At 40.0% G+C, this 15,263-nt stretch overlaps 1 protein-coding gene across 1 annotated transcript in view; it reads left to right on the top strand.

Moving 5' to 3' along the window:
• nxph4 (neurexophilin 4) overlaps positions 1-13,350 on the top strand; it is a 38,750-nt gene extending 25,400 nt beyond the window's left edge. Inside the window, exon 2 of the mRNA XM_029502865.1 lies at positions 12,437-13,350. Within this exon, the coding sequence (XP_029358725.1) occupies positions 12,437-13,258 (822 nt within the window). The 3' untranslated portion in view covers positions 13,259-13,350. The remainder of the gene's footprint in view (positions 1-12,436) is intronic.
• The last annotated feature ends 1,913 nt before the right edge of the window (positions 13,351-15,263 follow it).

Genomic DNA, 15,263 nt, shown 5'->3' with positions numbered 1-15,263 from the left:
TGAAACCGCGGAGAAACGCTGGAACTGGGCTCTCCGACAGGAGGAATGGAATTAAGAAAGAAAAATTGACAAAATTATTCATGCTACCCCTTTTTACTTGTTCTTAATTTTATTGTCTTCACCGAGGCTCAGGCTGTATGACCTTCTCTTTTATTTAGTTTTATCTTTCTATGGAGCATTTTGTCACTTTGTTGAAAAAGGTACTGTATAAATAAAGTCATTATATTATTATTTCATGACCTGCCCACTTGCTCAACTGTATCATCAGATAACAGCCTTATTCCAAGTGCTGTCAGCCAGGTTGTCTTTGTGCCATGGGTTCTGCTCTTTGTCCACCTGTTTTGATCCAGGTTAACCTTAGACCTTGGCTCTATCTTTTTATTTTCATTTGTATAAATGTTGCCTCAGCACAACCCTTTGTTCTCTGGTTGCCTGCTTACACTTATTTTTTCATTGTATTTATTTCTGTAGTTTAAAATTCTTTACTTTTACATCTCGCTCCAGAGTCATGCTCCCAGGTTCCTTCTCTGAGAGCCATCACAGTAAAAAAAAAAAAAAAAGGATGGAAGAGATAAAGGTAGCTGTGGGTGAGTGGGTGGGTGGAAAGGTGAAGAAATATCAGAAAGGGGGAAATGAAGCAAGGGAGGATGCAGGTGAGGGAGAAATAATGTCTTTCATTTGAGTGCAGGAATAAAAGAGCAACAGAGAGGGAAGAAAAGGCTGTGGAAACAAGAAGGGAATGGAAGAACAGATGGTTGGAGTTAAGGACATGGGGATGGAATAAATTAACCAAGGAAAAAAAGAAGAACGGATCAGGTACAATTCATACCTCTACTTATCTCATGGATTGGTGGAAGAACTGAAAAAATTAACACAAAGAATAAGAATATAAAGTAAGTAATGATCGAGGTTTCCTTTATTCATTGTGAAGACAAATTGAAGGAAATGTGGATGGATGAGGAAAAGGAAAGAAGAAAATGTATTAAGCAAGAGAGGGAACAACAAGAAAATGTTAATAATTGCAGCGCCCAGTTTGACACTGAACATGGAAATGCATGTAAATCCTTATTTCTAAGCAAAAGCACACACAGGACACTGCACAAGACATAAGCGAAGGCAGACTGAAATGAAATGGAATAGGTTGTAAGCAGTGGGACCGCAGGTGGCTGGAAAAAAGGGAAGCAAATAGGGAGAAAAAGAGAAGGTCTTTATTATGGTGAGTAACTTTGACACGCTCGTGTTGCACTCAGTGCCAGTCCATCCATCATCCAGCTCTCCTACTGACGAGCACTGGAAACAAATCTGAGGAAGCTGGCTTTATTTTGCTGCCTGGGTGACTTGTCGGAGTCATCACAGGCCCATGTGTCTCTGTATCCCTCCCCAATTGACTCCTCCCAAGCTCAGTTTCACCCACCGGGAGTCTGTGCCTCTTCTCTCCTTCCATCTCTATATCTCATCTATTTACTATGCAGATAGTTGTTTTTTTTTTGTTTGTTTGTTTTTTGTTTGCTTTAGCTCTGCTGCTTCGTCTTTGCCAGTTCCTTGTGTTTATTTTATTCTTTAATGTCTCCAATGTTTCTGCTGTTTGTGTGTTTGCAGAGTGACTGTGTGTATATACGCTTGATAAGTTGCAAAATACAGAGGGCATCAATCACTGTCACTTAGCTGCTCAACTCGTCGTTCATGCTGCCAGAGCTCGAGTACCCTGAACCTCCTCCCAACCTTTCTTGCTTAGACTAACCACAATGAATTTAAAACTCCTTCAATACATAAAGTCTATGATACAGGACAACAGTGAGAGAGGAGGAGGGGGCTCGGACTGATGAGGACGAGCTCTTTTTGCTTTGGCAATCTGTTTCAAATATATGTTTACACGTTTACAAATGAGAAATGCAGCAGCAGCACGTCGCTTCTCATATTCCTCGCACCAATGGCAGCCTGTCTGCCGCTTTGGCCCCCTCCAGAATCAGACCCCTCCAACAGTTATTCAGAAGAATGATTAAAGTTAAGGCACAGCCAGCAAGACTGTCACCACCCTTATTTAGGGAAGACCGGGAGAGTTGTCATCTTTTGATGCATTGCCTGCCATCCCCCATGCAAACGAGACAACCCTCGCTCCACCGATGCCTCCAAATTTCTTTGCCACTCTCTCAGATGGCTCCCCAATGACTTGCTTTAGTGATTGATCGGGTGCTATTGTGGTATCACTGGAAACACGTGTGGAGTCTGCCCACCCACCCACCCACCCAGCCAGGAAAACACACTCCAGCACACTGGTATGATCCAATGTGATCAGGAATGTAGGGGGAACAAGGAAGGACTAAAAACCGCAGCTGTTCGATGGCCGCTGAAGTCAAACTCCAGAGAGCGTATGCAAACTGCAGTTTGTACTGACTTCTCTCTAACTACAAGATTAACACAAATCGATTGCAGGGCACTGGACATTAGGCATGTTGTTATCACTCTATTGTGTAACTGGTTTCAAAACCGATGAGCCCCACAAGACAAGAGGCAGTCAAGTTCATCCAAGTAGAAGGACTGCAATTAAGGAGAGTCAAATCATTGACCAATTTGCTATTGTCCTCATTAAGCTTTTATTTTCTAAATGAATAATGATATTCTTGTATATTACTTCTTCCACATAGTGACTTGGAGAATTATTTAAACCTGTTAGGCCATGACCTTATTTTCAGCAAAAAAAATCCTTAAAAATGTGCTCAAGTTAAACTAAGACAGTTCATCTGGGTTCTAGGGACATCTAGGGACCTCAGAGAATCTATTCCCAGTGTTTGACTGAGGATAGCACCATGCTAACATTTGGCATGCACACAGATGCCAAAGATGCCCTTCATTCACTCTTTCACTACACATTTACCAAAAGTGATAGAATTTTAGCAAAGTGTAAAGCCTCCTCAAAGGTTTTAGTAAGGATACCACCAAGCGGACAATCAGTTTGCAACAATTTGGCACCAAATGTGTGCCAAATATCCCAAATGGGTAACTTTCCACTTCCAGTGGAAACAACAACTTTAACACCAATAACACTATAACAAGTATAACAATAGTAATAATTAAGTCTACAACTATAAACACTCCCCCTACCCACTTACTTGCACACGCTACACCCACGCTACACCCACGCTCCGCACACTAACAGCTACCTTACCTTACCTTCCAGGAGTCAGACTCTTTAGGCATGGGTTTGAACTCAACTGGGTGTTGTCGTTTTTCCATTGCTTGGCTTTTCCCCTTTCATGAGACTACAAACATGGCCGTGCAGCGGCAGGATTTACGATCATATAAAGCAGTTCGCTGTTCTCAGTTTAGCATTTTCAATGTTATGTATCATTTCTAAACATAAACGCTCGCACTAAAATACACTTTTGATCTTGCCTTGTGGACACTAGGACCTAAACCATTGCCCTGTTTTACTGCATTTTGCAGTGGTTGATTGTTTCATTGATTTTTTTTGAGGCCTGCCTGCAGGCCGATTGGGCCTGACAGGTTGAACAGTATGAATGGCTACGACTTCAGTGTTTCACTTTTGACTTTTACAAGGTTTTGGTTCCTGTGATATTTTGTTTTATTGACAGTCTATATGTGTCCAACTTTTAAAGGTGAAGAAGAACAGTCAATATTTTCCAGGATCAGTTCCTCAAAGCCTCTAAATTATATTGAGCTGGTAGTCGGATGGCTGACGAGAACAGTTGTGTTCTTCAGATTTTGAACAAAAGATCTTCGCCCACTACTGTCACTGTGCCATCACCATCCTCGATAAAATGGTGATTTTTCCATGGATTGTTTTCCCAGCACTTTGACTGGTTGGCGGCAGAGCTCTAATTGGTGTTGAAGTGTTTGGGTTTGTTTTCATGAGAATGTGAAGTAAAGTAAACTTAAGTGTAAATAAAAATGTGACAATTACATTCACCTGACCACTCTCACTTTCTTGTCCGATGTTCCCAATGAATTGTTGTTGGTAATTATTTATTTGGAAGTTGTGGAAATCGCCTTTGATATCTGCATGCAGGGTGTGATTGCGACTCCAGCATCTTTCATAATCGCTCAGCTGTTTGCACAAATGATTTGAAGGCTTGCAGATTAATAACACTAATTGTTATATGCAGTAGTTTGTGCAACTGCTGTTGGCTTGAAAATGATTTTTGTCTGACTTCCCCCAAAGTAAGGTAGCGCTGCTGAAAATCTCATCATAGTAAAAGTATCACACACCACTGGCATGACTGTGATCATAACACATCGCAGCTCCGATATACTCCACTACACTTAGAACAGAGCGGTGTGTGCAGACAGGCGGGACTCTTTAAAGGAATAGTTAGGCCATGCTAAATTAAGCTACTCAGCGTCTGACATTTACTGGTGTGGGGATGGGAGCAGGATCTCATCAAATTCCCTGCAAGAAAGCAAATCCGGAAAAATGTTGATCTAGCTTTAGCAATAATTGGAAGTACTTTCCCAACGCGTTCTCTGTAACTCTTGGGATTAATCGAAGATGCTAGTTGATTAAACATAAAACTCAGCAGAGAAAATGCAGAAACGCATGTACTTCACTGCGATTCACAAGGATTTTGGTCAGTCCAATACAATATTGTCAGCATATAACACTTAAGCCAGCACACATTACTTTCATAAACTCTATTGTGTGGTACTTTCTCAAATATGAAGTTTCTTTTTTTCTTTTTTTAAATTGTATTTCTCCAATAATTTCTGCATCAAAATAACACTTTAATGCTGTTTTATTTGCCAGAATGCTAAAAGGTGTCGGCTTATGCAAAAAGTAATGATTCTTTCAAGTGAAACTTTTGCTCATGATCAGTCAGAACACTTGAAGTTTGCCTGATACAGGGGTAAGAGGACTTTATCGCTTCTTTAACTAAACTTATTTCGGAGCTGAGCTGGTCTTCTTGAAACAATATTACAGATATTACTTCTCAAGAAACCTCTGATTATTCTCTATGGGGTGAAGTGATTCTCATTTTTGTCTTATTGCACTCATAATCTTACCGTGTGTCGTATATATATTGTGTTTTTACATTTTCTTTCTTTCCTCGCACTTTCACCTCATATTGTCTTGCAGTCCTCTCTGCTTTCTCTACACTCGTTCTCTTATTCGTTTTCTTCTTCTCCCTTACTGTGTTATCTGTCCCGGCTCCATTTCCTTGCTCAGTGATACTCCCTGACTCAGTAGCTTTCATTTTCATGATAATCCAGCGACACCACTGGACTGCGAAATCGCTTTTACTGCCCATCCTCCCTCTCTGTCTCCCTCCCCTCTGTCTCTGTCTCTCTGTTTCTCCCCCTACTGATTTATCTTTTTCCCTCTTGGCTTTTTTTTTTTTTTGGTTTTTGTAATTAAATGTCATTTTCAGTTCTTCAGTTTTTGGTGCTGCTTTTCTTGTTAGATGATCGCTGTCAAAACAGAGTGGAGTCACTGCTGGTAAAAGCTGAAAGTGTCTGAGCCAACCTAGCACACAACCATTCAGTTAAACTTTTTCTCCCTCATAAATTTGACACATTTTACTTACTAACCCTAACGGGGACTGTGCTGTTGTGTGTGATTGTGATAAACAAGGCAACCAGTGCTTAACCAGTTAAAGGTAAAATAAACATCAGGTACACCTTTACCTCTGATCTCAGAGCAGCGCTCTGCCCCAACGTAGCATCTGTTGCCTGCTTTCATCCATCCTGTGATTTACCGCCGTCATGTGGCTGCAGTAGACTATTGTCTATTAAAGCTAGCTCGACTAGCAGCCATTGCATCTGTAGTTTCAGCCATTTTTATGGACGTGCCCCGTTAACGAAGGCTGGGGCACAGGATCAGCTATAGCTAGCTACAGATAAGTGCTGCTCTTCGCAGGGCTTTTCTGAGATCTTTCTGAGCTATTATATTAACTACATTATGTGGATGCATAGCTGAGAGCTGAGAGTCTTCTCTTCCAAAGCAATAAGAGGCAGCTGTAGGATGTCAGTGAATAAATTACAGTGATTGATTATCTCACATCAGTGTGTGCTGTCTTACTATCATCACGTGTGAGAACGAGGATTCCCAACTTTTAAATTCCGTTCTGCTTTTTGGTGTGATCATGTTAATATTTCCATGTTTGTTCATAAAGCTGCAACTTTCTCTGTTCAAAATCTGCATTAAGCTTGAGAGGTTACATGCAAGACTACATTGTAGGTGCAATGTGTCGTTAATTAATTGTAAATATTTTTGAAAATTAGCATAGAAATTATTTTTCCTCTATATTTGATATATAGAGGAGGCAGACTTCACCCTTGTTTGCTTATCAGCATAAGTCACTGCACACAACTAGACCTTTTTGCAATTACAAAAATAATTGCAAAAGCAGGGAGAGGTTCAGTTTCCATCAGCTTGGCCAGGTCATATTTGCAAATGAGAATTAGTTCTCAAACATTTTACCTGCAAAAATAAAGGTCAATAACAATCAATTATAACACTGAATCATCACTTACTCAGCACATTCACAGCACATCCTGGCAGGAGGCTTAACACAGTAGGCCAGTCAAACATTACAGCCCCTGAAATGTTATAAGTTTCATATAGATAGAGCTCTGCCCTGCGGTGTGACAGAGACCAAGTCTATTATGTTATAACACCTGTAAATGCTCAGAATGCCAAAACTGGATCAATGAAAGAAGCGGCAGCTTCAAGCTCCTTCTGAATGTCTGAAAGCTGCATCCTGTCCACGAAGGCCACTTCAAATGTTGGATGGCTGCTGTGACGATCCTGGGCAGCTCTGTGTAAGATACTGAACTACAAATTTAACCCTGAGGATTTACTTTCAATGAGTGAGTGAGATATAACGTAAAAGCATTAGTTAGTATAAAATTTGTATAAATGGGTGGATGACCTGTAAGTTATGTTGTAGTTTTAAGTGTGTATGACTACAAAAATTCTATATACTTGCAATCCATTAATTTTTTTTACAGTACAATACAATAAAATCTGTTTCATGTGTCCATGAAGGCAGTTTGGTTTGCGCAGAACATACAATATAAACAAGCAGACGTTCAGACAGACTAAGAACAATGTTGGGCAGTCAAATAGTTGGAGCCAAATTAGTGCTGGCGGTGTGAAATTTTAAAATGATTTTGTTAAAATTATATCATCGAACTTGCTAATAATGAATAGATTTTGGATGATGAATTATCCTGTATTGGCTGTGTGCTGTGCGCTAACAGCCCACATTAAATAGAGCCTGTGTTACAGTTTTTGCCTGTGCTTGGTTTCTTTACCTGCTACCTGCCTTAAACCATGAGCCAGACAGACTCTCAGGATTTTAGGAGACCTGATTCATAAATGCATTCTTTTTTAACTACCTATGTCCTTCATAAACACTAAAAATCTACTGCTTTCACTTTTTAAGTTAATGAAAGCCATTCACAGATTTCAGGGTCATTTAAACACCTGATGTGGAAGTGAAATGAGTAGTTGAAATGAAAGGCGTTCTTAAATTTGTTTCTTGGATTATTCTTTGAAATTCAGTACCACGAATAGACAATATTTGACCTTAAGATGCCCAGCTTTCCTCAGAAACTCTGAGCAGATGCATGATATTTTTGTCTCTCAGCACAATGGTGAGGGAAAATTTAATGTACACTTGAAATTAGAAACTGAATTCATCTTCAAATCTGAGCCTGGATTAGTCTACTGCGACAGCTCACAAACAGCTTCTCTTTCTGTTGGAGAGGAAATCTGAGGTGAACCTACTTCTAATCACAACAAGCTGTAAAAGCAGAAGAAACAGAAGGTTTTTGAAGATTTTTTTTTTTTTTTAAGCAGTTGGCATCAGAGCCTGTTGTGGGAGTGGAAGTGTACATTTGACACTTCTCCGTGACAGCAGATCAATGCAGCCTGCAGCACAGATAGAAATGAATTGATTGCCACCAATAAAACTCCAATTAAACAGTGGAACAAGCCTGGGAGAAAGCTCAGACACAAGAGGCTCTCATCTTCCCATCAGTCCTCCAGGGGTGGGGGGCAGGGAGGGCGGGGAGTCAGGAGTCAGATGTGGACTGCAGAGCGAGGTCCATTTCCTTTTGAATACTCTCACTATCAAAGAGGTGTGGATGCTCTAGATGAGTGTGAGAGTGAGCGAACTGCGTGAGGACCAGGAACCTGATAGACAGAGAGGGTGTGACTGAGAGCGAGGGCAGAGACGCTGGTGTGCTCCCCTTCCTCCAAAAGCTTCCTCGGTGATAAAAAGAGATCTTAATTGCTCTGGCATGTGATATATCAAGTTTCAGCAGTCAATTCTGGAGCTCATCTGACCTTCTCTTATTTATTTAGTGCCGAGCCACTCACTGCGCAGTCGTCTCTCTCTCTTTCTCTCTCGCAACACTTCCCTATCTGCCTATATGTCTCATCTTTTTTCGCTCACTCTGCCCTCCAAGTCTGATAAGCATCCATAATCACCTCATTGAAAATTACCCAAATTTTATTCTTCCATGTTACTTCCAGGTATAGATTATATGTCTACCATCTGAATAGCTAAGGATGCTTTTTGCTTATATGAACCTCAAAATGAAGTTAAAAATGATTAATGTTCCCCTTTCCTAGAAAATGTACAAGATCTCCTTACTCTCTCCTCTCCTCATCTCACTTGTCCACTAATAACATTTTCTCACTATCTCCCTCTGCCTCCCAAGATCTGTAATCTGTTTGTTCTTTCCATGATTGTGCTTTTATTGAGTTGCCTGTTATCATACATATGTATAAATCCACCACAATACTTATTCTCGCTCCCTCCACGATTTCTTCCAGCATCCTACCAAACAGGAATCTCATTTCTGAATGAAGGAAACATTAATGTTGACATGTGTAGACCTTCACTGTGTGGAAACCTTTGTTGGGTGAGAGTCCTTGAAATTCAAACCATTTCCTCAAGTCCATTTCATCTGCCATTCACTTTTATGGTGGGCTAAAGTTATACATTCATTGTAAAAGCTATTCTCCTTATCATGCCCGGTTTATATTTAATTAATCATAAAAAAAAAAAATGCAAGGTAGGTTTTCAGTTGGTTCACCCCTTGGTGAATTAATTGTATAAAATTTTGGCTGTCTTGCATGAATCCTAATGAATTTGGAGATGCCTGACTTTTCCTCTAGCTTTGGAGGTGGTCCTATTAACTAGCTCAACATCCACACTAACAGCTAAATATTCGGTCCGGACATTGATGTTTCCCAGACAGTGTATTCTCAGAACTTTGAGTTTGCCTGAGGCAACACCTTCAGTTTGACTTTTGTAGTTTTTAATGAAATTCTTTAACTGTCGGATGGATTGATGGATCAATGCTGATGTTAACAACGCAGCATCAAGGAACTTCTAGTGTGACTGCATAGTCTTAGTCCTGTATTTGACCTGAGCCAGCAAAATCCTGGCATAGTGCAAACACCATGTACAATATAAGTCCAATAAAATAATGACACCCTGCAGGAACAAAAATGATGAATTGGTTTTGCTGATTCTGACATTTGTAGCTTTGTAGCTCTGCAATGTCTTTCGAGTTGAGTCTGTAGTCCGTTCATACTGCGCTTGTTTAAATTTAACAAAACTAATGCCTATTGTCTTTGTGGTCTCTGTAACTTGCTCTCAAGTGTCTGATTTAAACAAAGGTACATGCAGGTTTAGGATTAGAATGTGCTTTGCTCAACACTCTCCAACAAAAGACACACATTCCAGTGGCTGCCATTTTTGTTCTTTATCTATGATCATGGTAGTAATGAAATTTAATTTAAAACTAACCGATGAACTAAAATTACACATTCAAATTCTTTTCAGCTACAACCTACCAGCCTCTGTAATTGAGTTACTCACTATATGAATGTTTTGAGTCTGCTATGTTTATTTGTGTGCATGCTCCGGTGTGTATTTCATTACCTCTTGGTTTCCCCAACAAAACTCCTTCGGCTATTCCTGTAGAAACTTACCCTCTTAGTCATTGTAAACACTGAATCGAAAAACTGAATAGAGGCTGGGGAGGAAGAAACGGGTGATGTTGTATTTCTCAAACTGTCGATCTGTCGCTGCTTGCTGCAGCCTGATATGACCTTATAGCAAACATCCGCTGTTTCGCAAAAAGTCTACAGCTTATGGATTTCACATCAAGAGAAAATATCTGATATTTCTTCTAACAAATCCTCACCCTTAAAAAGGATTTACTGTCAGGCTGGAGAAAAAAAAAATCATATTTATGCTAACATAAAGTCCATCTATTTATTGGTTTCTTTTGGCATTTTATTACTTTTGTGCCATAGAAGAAAAAGCTCTCGCTCCGCACTCGTCTTTTCCCACTCAATCGATGGTTTTTTAAAGTTGCTGACTGTGTACAGTTGCTGTGCTGACCTCAGACCCCAACACAAAATAATTTCTTTGCTTCATACAGTTGACCCTAAAGGTTAGATTGAGTTTCATGGTGTGATGTTCCCGCTGAAGATGGTTAAGGATTATGATGATTGTGCTAGTTTGAGCTCCGTGCCATCAGCTAGAGAAGTGATTAGGACTGCACCAGCAGAGTGTTAGCCTGACAGATGGCAACACATGGAGCTAGCTGACAGCACTGCTGACAGCGCATTCACAGGAAGTCCCCATCTTGCATTAATGGTGCACCCTGTTTGTTGCTGTATGTATTCTTGTGTTTTTCTATAGCTTATTCCTACCTGTCAAACCTTTTCCCAAACTTCAAATTGTACGACTGCTCTGTAGGTCTGTCCCTGTAGCAAGGGAAATCATTGTTGAAATTTTCATTGGTCGTTATTCAAGTCAATGCTCAGTTATTGTTTGTTTTTAATGTCGGGGTCAATACATTTTCAGGTATTTTCTCAGTCATCAAGTTCCATGGGCATGTTAACTATTGGCCAGCAGTAATAGGTAGAGTAACTGAATGACTGAATATATCAGGAACTGTAATAAGTGCTGGACTATTTCCTCTAAGAATAGCTATGTGGACATAGTTATTAGGTTCAGAGATTGATGAAAGATGAAGAGCTATTTGGCACAAACGTGTCTGTTCCACTTCCCCAGATGGGAATGAAGGGAGACAGAAATTTTCATTTGGTGGTTTGTTGTTGTTTTTTTTGTTTTTTTGTTTGTTTTTTTTTGGGGGGGGGGTTGTTTATCTTATCAAATGAAATCAAATCAAATCAGATTTATTTGTATAGCGCCAAATCATAACAAAGTTACATCAAGGCACTTTAAATAAAGAGCTGGTCTAGACCAAACTCTTTATAAAAGTATTTAAAGAGACCCAACAGAACCCCCGATGAGCAAGCCCTTGGCGACAGTGGCAAGGAAAAACTTCCTTGCCACTGTCCTTCATCCACAAGGATGATAGCTGAAAGCTCCATCCAAAAGCATCCTGTGACTTCATGACAGTTTCTGACTTGAAGTTTGTAAGTGGAAATGGGTCTGTGTGTATTGTTAAGTATGTTTGTGTGTGTGTGTGTGTGTGTGTGTGTGTGTGTGTGGATGTGTGTACATGTATACTTATGAATGGAAGCATGGCCGTGACGTGATTGATGAGACATGGAAGAGAGCAGAAGACGATTTCCAGTCGATAAGCGCTGTGGATAACTACCTTTACCTACAGAAAACTGTCTGAACATACAAAGGCTCACGTCCATTACCTCACAATTAGAGTTGTTTCTCTCTGCAGAGCAACACTGACAACAAAATTAAAGTGTGTTCATAAAAATAGATGGGGTTTTTTTTTGTTGTTGTTGAATTCAAGAGATGAAACACGACAACATCTAACAACTTGAAGCTTTGAGGAAATGCAAAAACGTGAAGTAAAAAGATATCTGCAGAAGAGTGACCTATGCAGCCTTCAAGATAATAACAATGTGTGTGAAATTAGAGGGAAGCAATAGAATTTCTCTGAATATCAGGCTGCAAAATTAGATCAGAAAATAATTGGTTTCTAATCTCCTCAGTGTGACTTAGAGGTAAAGAACCCGGCCAAAAAGAAAAAAAAAAAAAAACATGTTCTGAATATATCCAGCTAACAATTTGGTTGAAAGTTACTGCTTTGTTAAAGTGAGGGGCCTGATCAGTCCAAAAAAATGGTCATGGAATTGATAAATGTCTGCCATTGTCTCAAAGTTAAAACAAATGTATGTCTACTGTCAGTAGGAGATAGAAATCACACAGGGTTTTCCTGTTCTGTCCCATTAACCCATTCATCCACCCTGACCTAACTCCCCAATGATAATACCACATTTTTTCCTCTTTTGCTTTGAACAGACAATAGTATTGATTTCTCCAGAATTTTTACCTTATCCTAAATTCTATCAGGCAGAAAGTTTCAGGCACGTGCTAAAAAGACTGTTGCTGACATATTTAATAGCCTTTGGCACATTGTCAGTAAAGTTTTCTTTATTTCTTTATTTTTTAATCCTCAGGTCCAAGGGTTGGAGAAGCAGGTGGACTTCTCAAACCTGGGCCCAGTAGGGTCAGTGATGAAGACTCTTCCACATGGCATGGGTGGAGGTACAGTTGGTGGATCGACAGGAGGTGTGGTTAAACCTCCCTACCAAACCCGTATCTTCTCCACTTCCATCGATCAGACACCCATGAAATCCAAGCCACCTATTTACAGTTTCTTTAACCCCTACGACGCAAGTCGGAACCAGTCCCTGCTCCTAGACCAGACAGGCTACCGCTCTAAGCGCAAGCCCTCACTAAAGACAGCAATGAAGACCAAAAAGATCTTTGGCTGGGGAGACTTCTACTTCAATGTCAAGACCTTGAAGTTCAGCTTGTTGGTGACAGGGAAGATCGTGGACCACATCAATGGTACGTTTACTGTGTACTTCCGCCACAACTCATCCAGCTTGGGAAACGTTTCGGTCAGCATCGTGCCACCAACCAAGGTGGTAGAGTTTGAGGTCCTTCCGCAGCAGCAGCAGCTGCACCCCCATACCCAGCCGGACGTCCAGATCCAGGAGACCCAGCAGTCCACCATCGACCCTAAAGAGTCAAAGACATTTAACTGCCGGGTGGAGTATGAGAAAACCAACAGATCCAAGAAACCCAAACCCTGCCTGTATGATCCATCTCAGACCTGCTTCACAGAGCACACCCAGTCCCATGCTGCCTGGCTCTGTGCTAAACCCTTCAAGGTGATCTGTATTTTCATCTCTTTCTTTAGCATCGATTACAAGCTGGTTCAAAAAGTGTGTCCGGACTACAACTTCCAAAATGAGCACCCTTACTTTGGATAAATTAGTGAGACTGAACTGACAAGAGAATAAAGAGACAATGTTAATGATGATGAAGATAATAGCGATAATGATGGAAATCATAGTCATATTGATTACAGTGAAAAAGCAGGGGACAGTTTTTTTGCCTCTAAATGCCTGTGAATTGTGGAATTAAATCAAGTATAATCAGAGTTATGGATGGTTAGGATATGGCTGATTTCTCTGACTTATTTCCCAACTTTGTATTTAACTTCTGTTTTTATTTGATTTTTTCCTGTAAATAATGTACTCAACCTCAGCGCATTTATTGTTTTTAGATATTTGTTTCTCTGTGTTATTACTTTTTGCATTTGGAGAATTCGGTTGAAGACAGCTGGAATCAGTTTTACGCCCTCTGAGTGCGAAGTGAAGCTCTGAGGCGGCTGTGCCGTGCCATCGCTGTATGGCAGATGTAATGTTATGGTAGACTGACTGTTAATCATCTTCTCAGCTCTACGTTTAAAATCCTGGATATAGGAGAGTTATATGTATGAGAAATGCTATGCTGGATATGCATACAATATACTGTATGAAAAAGCACATTAAAATCTTTTAAAGTGTCTGTCTTTTACTGGGTGACTGTGTTCGTACAGAGCTAGACGCACGATAGCAGGCACAAGCTCTGCAGCATATTCATATTATCTAATTCAGCAAGGACGCTAAGTTACATTTCACTCTGATTAGGAATGCATGCCTAAGCTTTCTGTGAAGATATGTAATTTTAATTTTCAAAAATATTGAAGGAAAGCTGGGTATGGATTAATTTTAACATGAAAAACCAACTGTGAAACATTGTTAAGTCGATGATAATGTTCGACGCCTTTTGAGCGAGTTGGTATGTACAGTAATAGAATCCAAAGGAAGTGTCTGATATGACTTTAATTACATATACCCTGAAACCGAAGAGAAATATAACTAATATAGCGAAAGTAATATGACTGACAGATTTATGTTTGGATGGATCATGCAAGCGAAGAAAGTATTGCACACCTGAACAAACATTTTTCAGCTGCACCTAAACCTCCAAGTGGCTTCCTCAAATTTTATTGAGGAATGTATTTCTGCTGCCACAGTTATAATCTCTGCCACATAATAACATTTACTTTATTTTAGCTTTCTTCTTCCAAAAATATGAGCTTATGGAAGGATAAAGCAGGACACTGTCAGAGTATTCATCCAGCATTCAATCTGGTCAATCTACTTGCCAATCTTCTCCTTCGTTAAGCTAGTAAGTAAGTAAGTAATGACACACCTTCTCACACAAACACACACAGTTGGAACCATCTCAGACATACTCTCTTCTTTCTTGGCTCTTTGCTCTTGTTCTGATAATAATGGTGCTCAGAATTTCATTAGATAACACAGTCAATGTTAATTGAATCTTCATCTCACTCTGGTTCGATACCCTATTATGCTCTTGATCAATGACATTCAGCTAGAGGTCCAAAGAGGTCCATGTATCTTAACGCAAGTTGCTGTGAACAATCACATCACAGGAATTAATGGAGTCACTGCAACCTAGGTTGTCTGAAACTTCCCCTCTTTTTTAAAACAGGTGCTTGTTGGCAGTTTGGTGACGAATCATAACACAAGTCTTGGTGGGTCTGGATGGCTGACCTTGTGTGTTACTTGTGTGTGATTCTGATTATGTGCCCGTGAGCATATGTCCAGGTATATTTGCAACAGAAACAGCTAATAAACCAAGAAAGGAAATGGTGAGACAGAGCTCATATTTAAGTTAGTGCACTACATGTTAACATATGATGCTTTGATCATGAGGTACATCTGCTGCAGTTAAATGGTAATTTTTGAACAGACTGCCAAAAGCACAATGTAATTACTGTCAGTTATGAGTCACACTTGAGCTGACTTGCCATATGCATAGATGTTTATGGACACAAGAATTAGAAGAACACGGAGAAAACATTTAAACTCATCAAATCACAAGGACCTGAGAGTCGAAAACCTCAATTCCCTGAGTAAATCT

Source organism: Echeneis naucrates, chromosome 5 (assembly GCF_900963305.1).
Source record: "Echeneis naucrates chromosome 5, fEcheNa1.1, whole genome shotgun sequence".
NCBI classification, from domain to species: Eukaryota; Metazoa; Chordata; class Actinopteri; order Carangiformes; family Echeneidae; genus Echeneis; species Echeneis naucrates.
The sequence above is the reverse complement of the archived record's forward strand: the minus strand, read 5'-3'. Positions and strand labels throughout refer to the sequence as shown.